Genomic DNA, 17,755 nt, shown 5'->3' with positions numbered 1-17,755 from the left:
TAGTTTTTGTTTGTTGAGTTGTTGTTTGAGAAATTAGTGTTGTTCTATGATTTTGATTTTGATTCTATATATGTGAATTTATGTACTATACTACCCGAAATATGTGTTATGCCTAAGTATTTGTATACTGAGCTGAACCAAAACGTTTTTTTATGTAATGATCATTGTGACTGTTTTAGGATCAATTTTTGTATGCCTAAGATTATAAATGCATCAAAGAAAAAAAAAAACGAAAGTTCTTACTGAGGTAATTTTCATATGTCATTTTATATTATTTGTTTAACTTGTTTTTAATTCTTTAAATTTATTTTTTTTTAGGATTTGAATTTGGTAGATCATAGATCAATGGTGGAGCAATGTTTAATTCTTTATCATGAACAAAGCATGATTCAATCAAATTGAACATAAATTTATAAATAAAGAGAAACAAAGATATTTGTGATTTTGTTTTTTTCATTATTTTAGTTAGAAATCATGATGAATTTTGGTACATGTTAGAATAAAACAGAAAATGAGCCATTTGTGCTGATAGAAATATTTTGTGTGCCACGCTACACAATTTATGTGCTAGGCATGATTATTTTTGTGCTAGTATAACAATTTTTGTGATATACAATAAAGACAACAACAAAAAAAATTACAAAATATTTGTATTCTTGACATTGAAAAAAGAGAGTAAATTTATACAATAAATTTTAAACCAAATCCCCAAAAATTTTAGAATAAGCAGAAAATAAATATTTGTGTTCTTGACATTGAAACCATGAATCAATATTTTCTTTCGTTGTTGATCCACTTGTGTGAGAGCTGCTTTCTCAGTTGATGACTGTATATCAATTCCAAAGTCAAAGGACGGAAATGAGAAATCAAATCTTTCTCCATTGTAATATTTTCAATCATCCACAACCCAATAGGAATATCTACTTGATTAGCTTTAGCGAAACTATACAAAAACAAAAGAATTTGGTTATACAGAAGAAATTTTGCTGCTCAACACATAAAATACAAAGTACAGCACAACAATTAGCTATTCTAGCACTTAAAATTAGAAAACTCACCTCTCAGCAGCATCTGTCTGATCTTTAGTTGCTGGGTCAACAGTTTTTTCCTTTTCCTCCTCAATGCCAGATGTTACATGTGAAAGGGGTGGATGTTGAGGAACATCTATAATTTGTTCTCTTTTACTAAAACATCGATTATATTAGTTTTAATTAATCTATATAAAAGTGTGTAAGAGAACATGCAAGCACACAATATTTGGTTCTCAACACATAAAATACAAAATACATCACAACAATTAGCTATTTTAGCAGACAAACAAGGAAACTCACCTCTCAGCAGTATCTGTCTGGTCTTGAGAGATGTAGCAACAAAATATATGCTCATTTGTGATCGCCAGAAATGTGTTGCATTTCATGACTAAAATCATACAATAAACCAAAGGACACAAAGAATAAAACATAACACACAAACAGTGGACCTTAGCACACAAACATTTAAAGATAGCACATACATGATACATTATGAAATACAGAATCAAAGACATAACATAAACATTGAAATACAGAATACATAATATGAAACTTCACACATAGACAGAATCAAAGCACGTAAGGAAAAAAAAGCAATACTGAAAAATAAAATGAAGAAGAATCGAACTCATTACCTCAAATGATCGTCAGTTTCTTTTTTCTTGGGGTTCGTTCGAATTTTTGTGTTTTTATTTTAAAAGATTTTGAAAATCTGAAGATTAAGGTGAAAGGTTTTGAACTAAGAGTGGAAGAAAGGGTTTTAGGATGAGAGTGGAAGAAGAACAAAACCCGCATATAGTTATTATGTGCACATATTTTTTTTAAAGTATTTCTAATTATTGCTGAACTAACTTGGTTGGATTTAGTTACCAAAAAAAATTTGTGCATATAGCAGTATTGATAATATAATAAATATAATAAATAATAGATAATAAATTTGTAAACAATATTAAATTTATGGAATCTGCATCTTCCATCAAAAAATTTCCTAAATACCTAATAATGCGATTGGACTAAATTAAAAAGAAAAAAATATTTGAACAACAAAATTCTTTGTTTAACTAATTTAAATTAGTCAAATAAGCAACTAATTTATTTATAGTAAAAAATTTAAATTTTATTTTATATATATAACAATTTATTAAGGAGTGACAAAACTCTTATTTTCATTGATTTGAAAGTTTATTTATTTTTATCTAATAGTAGAAAGAATTATTTACTGAATTTTTGGGTCTACGGTGGGAAATGGCAAACCTATATAAAGTCTCAAATCTAATTTGGAGGTGGATGATGATATACAAAAGAAAAAATGGTGGCAATTTCGCTTTACAGAGGGAATCTTCACCGAGTACCGGACGTGCCTCGTCGATGGTTAATGCCAAACCCCAAAATCTCCCTCAAAGACTTCAAAACCCTCGTAGCTCGTCGCTCCAAAGCCCTCTCTCGTCTTTACGGCACCACTACCACCGCCACCGCAACCACCACAAACCCTAACCCTAACTCTGATACCGATCCTATCGTTACCGCGGATAACGGTCCTGTGGAGATCCAACCTGAAGAACCCGCGAAGGCCGCCACCGCTAACAACGATGACGAAGGGCCTTCGAGCAAGGCCGATGAGGGAGATCGGAAAGAAACGGAATTCGCCGCAGGTGGCGGTGGTGGTTCCCCGAAGAAAATGGCTGTGGATGATGGATCTGATGCGTTCATCGACTCAAAGAATGTCGCACCTCAACCCGGAGATGGCGGTTTCCCTTGCACGGAAAAGCATACTGAGCCTGTACGCTTCCGATTCTTACTGACATTTTCGTGGATTTTTTTAAATGGTTTTAACTGTGGATTTTAATCGGTTAAATTTTCTGTGTTTTCTGTTAGTTTAAGAATAGTTGTTACTTATTTTTGGATTTTTTATTTTTTATTCTTTTTAAGGAGATTCAAATATGCGACAAGTAATTCATGCGATGTGTGCTTTCTTCTGTGATATCACAGTTGATATCAGTTGATGATTTCTGTTTGAATGATAATTAGTTGATGTTTTCTAATTAGCAAAAAATAGTTGCTAATTATACTGTCTCTCTCTCTCTCTCTCTCTCTCTCTCTCTCTCTCGTTATATGTATAATGCAATCTTTTATGCAATGATTTAAGAAAATTCAGATATGTTGTGAGTAATTGTTGTGTTGTGTGCTTATTATTCTCTTCTTTGGTTGGTGATATCTGTGATGTTTGTTTAAGATTGGTATCTGTTAATTGTGCCAGGTAACTGACAATGTACACCAGCTGAGTGAAAAGGAGAAAAGGAAAAAGGAAGTGGAGGATAAGTTGCAAGTTTTGAATGCGAAAAAACACAATCTGGTGCTAGTGTTGAAGCAGGTAAGCTATGGTTTGGAATGTAACATAACTTGTTCACCTAATGTTCAGTTTGGATGGCGGCTGGTATGTGGATATCCTCGTTTTTTGCAAAATGGTAAGTGTTTGGCTGTGTTGATTGGCAGATCTTGAATGCAGAGGAAGAGTTAAAGAGGCGAAGCAGTATGCAAGCGGTTGGGATGCGTGGCCCTTCTGCTCCACTTCAAGTAGATGGAATGAATGATACTGGTTCTATGACCAGGCTTATGGCGCCAAGACTGGGCTCTGAGGGAAATCTTGTTGGTGATGTGGAAGGCGGTGAGGCTGATATGCACTCTCGCCATATGCTTCGGACAAGTAGCATGTCACCATCTTCAGAGTCCCCACTTCGGAGAACCCCTACTGTTCAACAGAATGTGGTAATGTACATTGCATGTTAAAATTACTCCTGTCACAAATGTGTTGCAATTTGTCTGTCTTTTGATTTGGCCATTTTTATAACTACTGTTATTATTGGGAGATATCTTACGGTAGTGCTTTTGGCATGCATCTATGGATATTTGAATTATAAAATGCTGCATAGAGGAGGAGCCTTCACTATGGAGCCTTTTGGTTTAGGGTTTATATTTGCTACATGCCAATGCTAATTCAAGTTTCAATGGCACTTTGGAGCCTAAGTCCGACTGTAATTGTATTCCTTGAAGCAAAGGCTAGCATCTCAATGGTCCCTAATATTTTTCAGCTGGTTACTAAGTCTGACTATAACTGTATTTCTTGACATATATCTAAATTTGCCAATGCATACAGTAGAGATTATATTTGAGTGAGGTTATGCCATGTTTAACTAAATATACGAGTAGAAGTCAAGTTGAAGTGGAAGTGCAGGTTCAAACCCATAAATACTGCATTGCTTTGAATTTTTCTGATGTCCAATCGGATGAATGTTAAATTGTTATGTTTTAAGGTTTCGCACCCTACTCGAGCAACTTTGGCAGCCACTGGTAGTAGTCCATCACGTTTTGCTTTATCGGGACATCAGGGGAATCAAATGAACTTGCCTTCAGTGTCTGTCTCAGGAACTTATATTGCCTCATCCCCTTCACCAGCTGCATCTGGGGGCACTTCTGTTTTCAGAGATGCTCGGCAACCAAGTCCATGGAAGTAGAATGTTTTTTGTGACTATAGTGGCATATTATCATTCTCAGTTTTTGGACTCTGGTTGCTGTATATAATTTCCCGAATGAGCAATGCTAGGAAGACCTTTGTCTCTCGGTGGTAGAAATATATGTAATTTTTGTTGTCCATTTGGAAAGAGGAAGATTGAAGGACTGCTTAACTTGATGTCAAGATATCAAATTATTCTATTTTGTTATTCTCTTGAACAGGATTTTAATTGCAACACGAATAATAGGATCTGAATTATCATAAGCTGCAATAAGAATTGGGTGCGTTTAGATGAATTTGCTACAAGTATATATATAGCAATAATCTTGCTCAAGTCGGAAAAAACTGTTGGACATGCATTCAAAGTTCTATTTACCCAATTTTAATCTACATGTATGCTCAAAATAACCGACTACGACTCTCCTCTCTTTTTTTTTTCTTTCCTTTTTAGGCTTATTAAAAAAATATATATAGTCGGAAATTTTTTTTTTTTTGCTTAAATGTATTAATATTCAGTGAATATAAAAAATGAGACATTTATCTAAAAAAAGAGTATCAATTATCTGTTACATATATGATACAGATTTTTCTTTATTGGTGTGTAATTTTCTTTCTTAAAAAATACCGTTAGTTATATATAAAAATAAGGAATTACATTTCTAATAATTGAACATTTGAATTTAGGATTACTAATTAAGAGATCAAATTATTTACTATGTTGAATAAAGTTATATTTGTTATCATTATACATGTTGAATTTTAATCATCATCATCTATAAAGAAAATTAAGTTAGTTTGATTTGAATTTTTTTCCCTCTCACACTAAACATAGATTTTTTAGGTTACACTTTTTATAAATTTTTTAATTATTGAGCTATACTTCTTGTTGTTTCTTGTATTATATAATATTATTTTATTATTGAACTTAAACTTTTAACTTATACCATGTTTAATTTATTATTATTATTATTATTATTATTATTATTATTATTATTATTATTATTGTTGTTGTTGTTGTTCATACCTTAGTCCATTGCAAGAGCCAAACCCAAAATATTTAATAGCCTAATCAATATTATTTGGATTCATGTTGTGACTTGCCTAACCTCAAAGAGGTTATACACGCATGTCTAGCCTTACTTATCCACATGACTAACCAACTCCTACAATCTCTCCTATTTATCTAAAAAGAAGTTCTCAACAACCTCCCTAATAAAAGAAAATAATTATCCACCACTAAAGGTGGAACCACTTCATAAAGTGGTTATTGGCTCACCTACAACTATAAATACCCTGACACTCCCAAGTATTCTTTGAACTCCAATCTAGAAAAAATTGTCTAAAATTCTTGCTGACTTAAACATTGGAATCTCTTGTAAGTACTGCTATCAACCTCTTCAAAGAGCTTGGATAGCAACCCCTTGATGGGGAGACAGAAGAGCATCTCATTCCAAAAAAAGTATAGACCTCACGTTCAGGTCCAGTCCATCTGTTTCAAGTAATCCTAATAACATTGGCATCATTGCTGAGGACCTGGAAGTCTACACTCAACAACAACAGACGACCATCTCGAAGATGGACATACTGCATTAGAACCAAATCAACACAATAATAATCGTACAATCGTCATACCCCTATGCATTGGGAGAACGAAAGACCTCAATGAAAGAATAAATCTGCGAAATCCAAGAACGCGAAGAATCAAACCAATGAGTTAGGGGATAAAAATCTTGTGAAACTCATGGGATTGGTACGTGGACATCAAGATCGATTGGAATAGCTTAAGATCGAGGTGGAACGACAACGCGAATCTGAGCATGCTTTACAAAGAGAAGTGTGACGATGTACGGAATTGGAGGAAAAGCTAGAAAGACTAGAATCCGATTTTAGAGGAAGACAAACTTGGACCGAATGTGAAATTACACCCCTGGGAGCGACGACCCATTTACAGAGGAAATCATGAGGGCCAACGTCCCAAGGAACTTTAAGAGGCCGGATATGAACCTCTATGATGGGATGACTAATCCTCGACACCATTTAAGCAATTTCAAAAGTCGGATGTATTTGGTTAATGCCTTCGATGTAACTCGATGGAAAGCCTTCCTAACCACTATAACCAACGTAGCCATGAAGTGGTTCAACAGTCTGCCTCCAAGGTCGGTCACTTATTTTGACGACTTAGCCAGAAGGGTAAAACCAAGCATCCACCAAGCCTCTTTGGAGTTAAATAAGAGGTCGCGCGAGTCTTTAAGGGCCTACATGGAAAGATTTAAGAAAGCATGCTTGGAAATCCAAAACCTACCTATAGAAGCAGCAATCATGGGGCTAGTCAACAGCCTCAAGGAAGGTTTCTTCTCGCAATCTATCTCAAAGAGGCATCTGACTTCTCTGAATGAAAATCAAAAGCGAGCTGAAAAGTATATCAACATGAAAGAAACTGCACAGTTAAGAAGACCGACTTTTGGGCAAAGTCAATATCATCCTCGAGAGAAAGAAAAGGAGATCAAGAAAAAAAAGGAATACAACTCAGACAAGCTAAGAAGATACCATACCTACACTCCTCTACGGGACTCACTAGTTAATGTCTACCGAGAGATTTGTCACACTAAAAATATACTATCTCCCGGCCTATTAAAAGTAAGAAAGGGGAAACCGGTCAGAGTATTGTGAATATCATAAGATATATGACTATTCTACCAATGACTGTTACGACTTCAAGAATGTTATTAAAAAGTTAGCAAGGGATGGTTGGTTGGATAAGTATCAGGCAGGAAGATCGGACGATAGTAGCAAAATGAAAGAGAGATGAAGACCGACCTCAATGAACCCCTGAAAAACACATCCACATGATAGCTGGAGGGTTAGCAAGAGGAAGAATTACAAAATCTTCTTGTAAAACACACCTGAAAGAAGTCTATCAGGACGGGGAGGAGAATGAAATACCCGACTTACCTACAATAACCTTCACAAAGGAAGATGCTAAGGGTGTTGTGCCCGAACATGCCCAGTAGTAATCGCTATGATCCTTGCTAATGCGAACCTACATAGAACCTTGGTGGGCCAAGGGAGCTCATATGATATTTTGTTTAAACCAGCTTTCGATAAGTTAGGTTTGGAAGAAAAAGACTTGCTGGCATACCCAGATACATTTTTTAGTTTGGGGGATTCCACTATCCGACCTCTAAGCTTTATATCTCTTTACATCACCTTTGGTAAAGGGATAAAATCAAGAACCTTAAGCATAGCTTATATTATGGTAGATGTAGCATCAGCCTACAACGTCCTGATAGGCTAGTCAACATTAAACCGACTTGCGGCAATAGTATTTGTAAGACCCAGAACTTTTGAAAAGTATTATTATGATCAAGTCTCAAATCATATATTTATTTATAGCCTTAATTTCAGAAATTATTTTATTAAAGGTAATTAAGGCAAAGTTTTGATTTATTAGATTTGAGATGAGTTATGATTATTATCCAATTTTATAATTATTGGATTATTTTCTATATTTGAATTATAAAGTTGATAGTTATGAAATAATAAGGATTTTGTATGATTTGGATTAGATAAGTAATATTTTAAATATTATTACTGCTATTTTGGAAAATGAAGAAATTAAGTATACCATTTCTAATTTTTAGATTTGGGCATTTTATTGAAAATAATTTGTGAAATTGATGAGCAAATAGTATTTTCTATATATAATTAGTGTTGGATTTCATTTGGGTTTCAATTACTATATTATTTCCACTTTCATTTGAAATTACCATTTTATCCTTAACCCTAATTTTCAAAATAATGAAACCCTAACCCAGTGAACCGTTATCCGACCCGGTTCCTTTTCACCCACACTCAGCTCCCAAACCCAGCCGCCACACTAAATCTGTCTTCATTCCTTCTTTCATTCACGCCACACACGGTTTCCCTTCTGTGTCCATGAAAGAAAGAAAAAGAGAAAGGGAGGAGAGAAACGGGAGATCAGAGAAGAGGGAGGCGGCGCGGTGGGTGCCACTGCCACCGTCGCCGCCGTTGCGAGCTGAGGGGAAAGAGAGTTCTGGGTGAAGAGAGAGAGAGCTCACGAACCAGGGAGATCGACCCACGCCTCGCCGCCGCGCTACCGTCGTTCAGTCCGCCCGCGAGCTGCCGCCGTGAAGCCGTGCCGTTCGTCTCCGCCCAGTCGCGATTCTGCCACCCATCTCCCCGTTCTGTCACTTGAAGAGTACCACGAAGGCGAGAAGGAGCTCGTGAGTGAAGGGAGCGCGCAGGGGAGAGGAAGGAGGCGCTGGCTGGCCGCTGCACCTCGCCGTCGTTGCTGGAGGCCTGGGAGATGCCGTCAATCGCCGTTGAGCCGCGCCGGACCCAAAACTGCGAATGTGAGGGGTGCGATGCAGGGGGCCGATGAGAGAAAAGGGGAATGCACGTGCGCGCGCAGGGGAAGGGCGCCGCTGCTATTACCGCCGGTTCTGAGCTGCCGCCGCCACTGCCGTTGGAAGCCGCCATTAGAATCGCCATTGCTTTGGTAAGCTTGCCCTGTTTCTGGTTCTTCATAGTTCCACCAATTCAATTTTAGTTTGAAGCTGCCACTGAAACTGTTGTGTTTAAGAAAGGGGCTGTCATATGATATGTTGTCGCTGCCGGAGGACCTGCGGCTCTGCATTTCCGACCGCCGGTGGTGGCGCGGGTGTTGCTGGAATCTCTGTTAGCTTGCCCTGTGCTGTTGAGTCACCACCGATGCTGAGAATAGGTGCTGGGAACTGCTAACGGAGCAGGCTGAGTCGCGGCAATTCCGGCTGCCAACGGCGGTTCTGTGGTTGTCGGAACCACTGCTGAAGCTTCTGTCCTTTGGTTCAGTTAGTATTCTTTAGTTGCCGTAAGTACCTCTGCCTCGAGACCTTGCCAGTTCATATCCCGTGATGTGTTTTAAGATTTTCTCAATAATAATGTTTTCTAGGATTAAGCTATCGGAGCCACATGTTGCGCGTAAGGGTTGTCCTTGCTGCTGTGAGAGTAAACAAAGCTATGATGTAAGCTGCCGGTAAATTCAGGTTGATTGAGAGTTCCGGTGACGCTTTTGGATTATGATATTGCGTTTTGAGGTAGGGGCGCTTTCCAAAAACTATGTTTTATGTATTGGAATTATTACATATGGATACTGATGTGAGATATTGTGTATTTAGTGATTGTATCTGCCTTATGTATTATTTGATTAACTCGAATGATTATGGATGTGGAAGTGCTGTTTTGTTGAGAGCCGGAATGGCTGTGTATGTTTATACATATTGATTGGTTCTGGATTGAACCGTGAGCCGGAATGGCTGTGTATGATATGAATATTGGCTGGTTCTGGAATGAACCGTGAGCCGGATGGCTGAGATGGATGGTGATCCATGGATGAGATTGAATGCATGTTTATGCTGAATCATTGATAAATGTGAATGTTGCACTTCCACTATCTGAGATACGGGTTTCCCTGGGTAGTAGCAGTGGCTAGCCACCATGTGCTCCAGGTTGAGACTTGATACTCTGTTGACCCTATGTCGTAAGTGTGGCCGGGCACTGTGAAAGTCCCGGATGAGCTCGCCCCCGAAATATTCACCAGTGAGGGTGATGGATATGGATCATGTTTATGATCAAATTTATGATGAGTATAACTCGAGTTGGGGATGCGCGACAGAGGGACAGTCCAATGGTTAGCTACCAGGACTTGTCGGGTTGGCTCTATAACCGACAGATGATATCATCAGCCACTAGGGACAGGCATGCATCATATGCATCTATGTGACATTGTTTGGGTGTGCATATTGTACTTGTTTTGCCTATGTGATTAATTGCTAATTGTTCTACTTGCAATAACTGTTTGTTTGTGCTTGCATCTTCCTATCTGTGTTTGCAACTGTAACTCTGTTGGATTGTGGTGATTTGGTTGAAGGTTGGATTGTTTGGGCCTAGGGCCGTGGTTGGATTGTTTGGGCCTAGGGCCGTGTATGGAATGAGATGAACTGATGTTTGATTTCGGTTTTGTGGTTCTGGTTTGGAATACGATATGAAAGGCTATTTGGTTCAGTATAGATAAACCTTTTTGAAATGCTTTGATGTTTTGAGAATTGAACAGTTCCTCTTTCAGAAAAGATTTCTGACTTTACTTTATTTGTAAACTGTTGTTTTTGAAAAGAGGCATAAGATGGTTATTAATCACTGGTACGGCTTATCTTCATGTATCCTATTACAGTAATTCCAAAAAAAAAACCCTCTACTGAGAACCCTTTCGAGGATGATGTTCTCACCCCCTACATTTTTCCCCTTTCAGGATATGGGCGCAGAAGTTACGAAGAATTTATTTAGTTATTGTTGTGATGTTCTGTATTGCTTTAGATTATTAATTATTGTACCCTCGCCTTTATCTTGATATATTCTGTAAGAGGGATAGGAATTGTATTGGTTAATGTCTGTAATATTATTTATATATATGTGTGTATATATATGGATGTACTCTTTATGAGTTTTTGTAAGTTGTATGGTTTCTTTGGATGTACGTTATCGAACGAAAGTATTTTTGGGAACGGTATTTGCGGTTTAAAGTTTCAAACAGGCTCATATTTTAGTAATAAATAGTATAAGAGTCGTCGTAATGTCCGAGCTATCAGAGTAGCGCAGCCGGAAGCGTGAGCTTTGGTAGTTAGGGTATTACATTATGGTATCAGAGCAGTTCTTCCTGTAGAGCCTGAGGGATGGACTGACTATGCTTCAATTGCATGCTCTGAGCGTTTGTCATGTATTAGGTCTTGTCGAATGATGAGAATTAGAGCTTTATGCACATGACGGTCGATTGATTAACGCTGTTAGTCTTGCATTGCATAATTCTTGGTATTAAGTTTGGCCGGCTTAATACTAGTGAATTATGTATATGAAAGCACTAATGGGTTATCATAGATGATATACGAGTTTTGAGTAAAGCGAATTGCGGGTTTTGGGAACGTTAGAAACTATTTCTCGAGGCTATTCAGTTATGTGTCTTGAATTTTGCTCGAGTTGACCGTTTTTTTTTTTGTGTCCTGACTTGAAGTTCTCATTTGCTACTCCTCTTGAAAAGTAATTTGAGGTTCCACTCTATTCCTCTATTCATATGCATTTTTGTTTGATCTTAAGTGCATATGCTTGTTTGAGATCCTTGTTGCACCTACCTTCCTCTGTTTGAGTTATTCTTGATTCATGTAGTCTTTGATATAGCTTTGAACTTGTTCTATTGCGTTGTGCATTTTAACTCCGGATTCTGAGTCCATTCTTAGGAAACTTGTTGATTCAGTTTTTCTCTTATTTGACAGTGATCACAGCCAATTTTGAGATTTTATGAAAATTTGTTGTTGATTGGATATATACTTATCTACATATGTGGAGCTTGAAGATTTCTTATACAGTTTAACAACTATTTATTTCTAATATCTCGCCTGTACTTTTACTGGTTTGCGGAATCGCATTTACTTTAAATTATAATTTGACTTTCTAGTAATTTTACTACGGTTCCAATGCACATCTTCATTTGATTAGGTATTTGGATATTTTTCAAAATTTTGGAAAGGAAAGCTTTTTCACTTTTATCCCAATTGAGTTTCATTTGATAAGCTTTACTTAACTTATTTTGAATTGAGTTTGATTTAGCATGCTATATAGTTTATGCCATTGTTGTTCTTTTAAAAGTGCTGGACTCATAGCTTTCTTCCTATGAACGGAATAAATTCTCTATTAAACCTTCCATCTCTATGAATGTCATACTTGACTTTATTTTTAACTAATCTTTTTACAATGTGAACATTACCATTGATCTTGGTTTTCCTTCTCTTGTGGATTTCATTCTTATATGAGTCAGTTTGATTCGTTTCAAAATAGTGCATCGTTTATTCTCTCATTATCTCTACAAGAGTTTTTAGTCAAAGATTTATCCTTGAGAAATTACTAATGATTGGGTTGTCTTTTCCTACGACTTTTTCTTTGGATCAATTGGAAGCTTGTTGGATGTCTCACGACTAGTGAATCTTGTTTAAACTACTTTGATTTAAGATCTTTTCTTGTATGGCTTGACTCCTTTTTAAGTACATCCTAATTTTCTTGAATATCCTTTTGAGATGGTGATTTCAAGTATACTTTTGGAGTCTTGTTTTGAACCTTTTAAAGAAGTTTTGAATTCTCTTTGAAGAAGTTCTAAATGGAATTTATTTTCTATTGCTTGATTGAGATTGAAACCATTGTTCAATTTTTGACAAAATTGTTTTAAAATTGACATGCGCTATTTTAAATGAGGTTCTGAAAAGTTCCCTTGTTTAATGGAAACCTGTTTGTTTGTAACACACCGCTTGTTTCCTTACCAGATTGTAAGCAAAATTTTTACCTCGGGATTTCTTTTCTAAAAAGAGTTTAACTTCCTCTTTTGTTCTCGCTATAAATGTTATACACGCTTGTTTGAATATGGATTTTGAGGATTTTTGAACGAGCAATTGATTTCTCTTCCGAGTTTTATGATTGCTTTTGATTTAGATTGTACACCTAACTATCTTCCAAAATAGTTGAGGAAATACTTTTGCTCTTAGCCAAAACCTGTGTACAGTTTGTTTTAAAATTCTACATGATCAGTTTCAACATGAAATTGTATTAAAGCAAAGCCACGTTTATGTTTTTGTTACTCTTTTGAAGGATGTTTATTGCTTAACCTTCTTTTAAACTGCGAGGTGACTTTCTTGCAAGTTTTCGATTCTTTTAAAAACAATGTATACAAAAGTATTTGTAATCGTGCTCTTAAGTTCTGTGAGCTTTGCCTTGGGTTTGAGATATTCTCTTCTGTAAACCTCATACTTCTTTGACTCAGCTTAAATTTGTTTTAAACCATGCGCTAATTTTCTTCCTATGGATCCTATTGAATCTCTTTGATCCAAGGGTCATCTTTGAGGTTGTCAATTGATTTATTTCTAGCAAAATTCATTGCTTGAGCATCCTTGTTTGTCTGGAATTGGATATATTCTTTCTAATCTATGAGTACTATCCTTGACATTTGACTCTCCTTCCTAAATCTTGTGTCCTTCTGAGTAGACTCGAGAATTGTTTGATATCACGTGCGACTTATAGACGTAGTGACGCGATGCGTTAGTTCCTTAAGACGTGATATGTGTATATGGAAGTTGAAACGGTAGGTGTGCAGCGTTACGAGTGGTGGGTGTTTTGTTCCTTGCGAACGGACTTGCGGTCGTTAGGCTTATGATCGGTTATGGGGATTGAAAAGTGCCTGATGAGGTTGGAAAGTTGAAGCCTTGAGGCTGATATGAGATTAATGTGCGGATGTTGAACACGTTGTTTTAACCCCATCATGTGTTATACCCTTCGAAGCCTTGCTTTACTATCACATGATTGACCCATATCATCTTTTGTATTGAGCCTACCTTGTAATGTTGCTTTGCACTCACATTTCTACCTTTGTATCTTTATGCATATGACCACCCAAGTATTTGGAAACCGTATATATGTTTATATGTTGAGATATTTTTGCTTCTTCCTCAAATGTGTTCAAGGGTGAACTGTTATGAAATTTTTTTCATTTTGTATCAATTTTCGAGGGCGAAAATTTTTATAAGGTGGGTAGAATGTAAGACCCAGAACTTTTGAAAAGTCTTATTATGATCAAGTCTCAAATCATATATTTTTATAGCCTTAATTTCAGAAATTATTTTATTAAAGGTAATTAAGGCAAAATTTTGATTTATTAGATTTGAAATGAGTTATGATTATTATCCAATTTTATAATTATTGGATTATTTTCTATATTTGAATTATAAAGTTGATAGTTATGAAATAATAAGGATTTTGTATGATTTGGATTAGATAAGTAATATTTTAAATATTATTACTGCTATTTTGGAAAATGAAGAAATTAAGTATACCATTTCTAATTTTTAGATTTGGGCATTTTATTGAAAATAATTTGTGAAATTGATGAGCAAATAGTATTTTCTATATATAATTAGTGTTGGATTTCATTTGGGTTTCAATTACTATATTATTTCCACTTTCATTTGAAATTACCATTTTATCCTTAACCATAATTTTCAAAATAATGAAACCCTAACCCAGTGAACCGTTACCCGACCCGGTTCCTTTTCACCCACACTCAGCTCCCAAACCCAGCCGCCACACTAAATCTGTCTACATTCCTTCTTTCATTCACGCCACACACGGTTTCCCTTCTGTGTCCATGAAAGAAAGAAAAAGAGAAAGGGAGAGAAACGGGAGATCAGAGAAGAGGGAGGCGGCGCGGTGGGTGCCACTGCCACCGTCGCCGCCGTTGCGAGCTGAGGGGAAAGAGAGTTCTGGGTGAAGAGAGAGAGAGCTCGCAAACCAGGGAGATCGACCCACGCCTCGCCGCCGTGCTACCGTCGTTCAGTCCGCCCGCGAGCTGCCGCCATGAAGCCGTGCCGTTCGTCTCCGCCCAGTCGCGATTCTGCCACCCATCTCCCCGTTCTGTCACCTGAAGAGTACCACGAAGGCGAGAAGGAGCTCGTGAGTGAAGGGAGCGCGCAGGGGAGAGGAAGGAGGCGCTGGCTGGCCGCTGCACCTCGCCGTCGTTGCTGGAGGCCTGGGAGACGCCGTCAATCGCCGTTGAGCCGCGCCGGACCCAAAACTGCGAATGTGAGGGGTGCGATGCAGGGGGCCGATGAGAGAAAAGGGGAATGCACGTGCGCGCGCAGGGGAAGGGCGCCGCTGCTATTACCGCCGGTTCTGAGCTGCCGCCGCCACTGCCGTTGGAAGCCGCCATTAGAATCGCCATTGCTTTGGTAAGCTTGCCCTGTTTCTGGTTCTTCATAGTTCCACCAATTCAATTTTAGTTTGAAGCTGCCACTGAAACTGTTGTGTTTAAGAAAGGGCCTGTCATATGATTTTGTCGCTGCCGGAGGACCTGCGGCTCTGCATTTCCGACCGCCGGTGGTGGCGCGGGTGTTGCTGGAATCTCTGTTAGCTTGCCCTGTGCTGTTGAGTCACCACCGATGCTGAGAATAGGTGCTGGGGAACTGCTAACGGAGCAGGCTGAGTCGCGGCAATTCCGGCTGCCAACGGCGGTTCTGTGGTTGTCGGAACCACTGCTGAAGCTTCTGTCCTTTGGTTCAGTTAGTATTCTTTAGTTGCCGTAAGTACCTCTGCCTCGAGACCTTGCCAGTTCATATCCCGTGATGTGTTTTAAGATTTTCTCAATAATAATGTTTTCTAGGATTAAGCTATCGGAGCCACATGTTGCGCGTAAGGGTTGTCCTTGCTGCTGTGAGAGTAAACAAAGCTATGATGTAAGCTGCCGGTAAATTCAGGTTGATTGAGAGTTCCGGTGACGCTTTTGGATTATGATATTGCGTTTTGAGGTAGGGGCGCTTTCCAAAAACTATGTTTTATGTATTGGAATTATTACATATGGATACTGATGTGAGATATTGTGTATTTAGTGATTGTATCTGCCTTATGTATTATTTGATTAACTCGAATGATTATGGATGTTGATTTGGCTGAATTGTTGTGCGGCTTGTGAAATGTAATGTTTGAAGTTGATTCTTTAAAGATTTGAAATCTGAGTTTAATCCGTTGAGGATTGATTTGATTTGAGTAAATTATTTTGATGATTTGAAAAGACGAATGTACCTTTGAATTTAGCCTGGTTCATTTTAATTGATTTGGTTTTGGACAAGTGATTTGTTATTGAACCGTTTCTTTAAAAGCTTTGGAAATGAGTTATATCGATTGATATTGAGTTGATTTTTAAATGGTATCCTTGAGATACGCCACTGAGGCGATTGTTGGATTTAGCTTGCTTTAAATTGATTTCTGGTTTTGAGCTGTTGAAAAGGAATGAGAAATGGTTTAGTTGGGACCCGAACCGGGTGGCAAAAGTCCAAGTTTTAGGGGAGGTGCTGCCGAAATTTCTACAAAATCCTACACTTGTTTGTAAGGTTACTTAAAAAGGGTTGGATTTGAGAAATTTTATTATTTGATTTATTAAAAGGATATTTATGTTTTCAAGCTTAATTTATTTGATGAACCTTATACGTTGAGTTCGGCTTATTTAGAACTGAACTATTTTTACCGTTTGAATCACTGAAGGAAAGAATGATGCTCCAATATTGATTTTAATATAAAAAGGAGTTTTTAGTGATTTCAAAGGAATCTAGACTTTTGATTGATTAATCAAGTTTGAGGCATTTTGGAAGAGTTAGAAAAATGGGTTCTAAAAAGAAACTTGAAAGTGGTTGATTCAAATGACCGGTTCCGTTTCAAATGAGTTAATTTTTGGACCGGGTTGGAACTTGTGATTTAGTATGGCCGGTTTTATAGTAAATTCAGTTTTATTTACTTGAACCGAGAAATCTATGATTTTAAGAGTTTCAATGAATTTTAAGGAATTGATATAGGTTGACCTTCCCTAAAGACTTGGGACTCTGCCGAGAAACTTTTGTTATAAAATCCCATTGTTGGATGGGTGATTTTGAATGCTTTGAAATAAATCCTTAACTTGCCATGGTTTGGAAGTTTGGAAAGAGAATGCCGAGAGTGGCTCTGTTTTAAAAGGAAACTCACTTTGAGTAAATTTGGCTTATGAGCCTGGGATGATTTGAGAATGAGATTTCTAAAGCCAAGGCTAAAAAGAGTCGAAACTTGATTTCAAAGCGAAATGAATTGAGAAAATGATTTATGGCTTAAATGCCGATTTCATGAATTTGAAGATTTTGAATGTGGAAGTGCTGTTTTGTTGAGAGCCGGAATGGCTGTGTGTTTATACATATTGATTGGTTCTGGATTGAACCGTGAGCCGGAATGGCTGTGTATGATATGAATATTGGCTGGTTCTGGAATGAACCGTGAGCCGGATGGCTGAGATGGATGGTGATCCATGGATGAGATTGAATGCATGTTTATGCTGAATCATTGATAAATGTGAATGTTGCACTTCCACTATCTGAGATACGGGTTTCCCTGGGTAGTAGCAGTGGCTAGCCACCATGTGCTCCAGGTTGAGACTTGATACTCTGTTGACCCTATGTCGTAAGTGTGGCCGGGCACTGTGAAAAGTCCCGGATGAGCTCGCCCCCGAAATATTCACCAGTGGGTGATGGATATGGATCATGTTTATGATCAAATTATGATGAGTATAACTCGAGTTGGGGATGCGCGACAGAGGGACAGTCCAATGGTT

General features: G+C 37.6%; 1 protein-coding gene across 1 annotated transcript; it reads left to right on the top strand.

The window, feature by feature from the left end:
• Positions 1-2,329: 2,329 nt before the first annotated feature.
• LOC130979114 (uncharacterized) lies at positions 2,330-4,750 on the top strand. Its single transcript, XM_057902478.1, has 4 exons — positions 2,330-2,811; positions 3,289-3,402; positions 3,525-3,797; positions 4,343-4,750. Exons 1-4 carry the CDS (start codon positions 2,341-2,343, stop codon positions 4,541-4,543), a joined length of 1,059 nt encoding a protein of 352 aa, XP_057758461.1. The 5' UTR covers positions 2,330-2,340; the 3' UTR covers positions 4,544-4,750.
• Positions 4,751-17,755: the final 13,005 nt, after the last annotated feature.

This window comes from Arachis stenosperma, chromosome 5 (assembly GCF_014773155.1).
Source record: "Arachis stenosperma cultivar V10309 chromosome 5, arast.V10309.gnm1.PFL2, whole genome shotgun sequence".
NCBI classification, from domain to species: Eukaryota; Viridiplantae; Streptophyta; class Magnoliopsida; order Fabales; family Fabaceae; genus Arachis; species Arachis stenosperma.
This window is presented reverse-complemented; position numbering and strand designations above follow the sequence as displayed.

Bases quoted from the DNA above. Each gene is read 5' to 3' on its own strand.
- LOC130979114 (XM_057902478.1), top strand. From the start codon at position 2,341: ATGGTGGCAATTTCGCTTTACAGAGGGAATCTTCACCGAGTACCGGAC. The intron at 2,812-3,288 runs GTACGCTTCCGA...TAATTGTGCCAG, and splicing joins CGGAAAAGCATACTGAGCCT to GTAACTGACAATGTACACCA. The intron at 3,798-4,342 runs GTAATGTACATT...TTATGTTTTAAG, and splicing joins CTACTGTTCAACAGAATGTG to GTTTCGCACCCTACTCGAGC.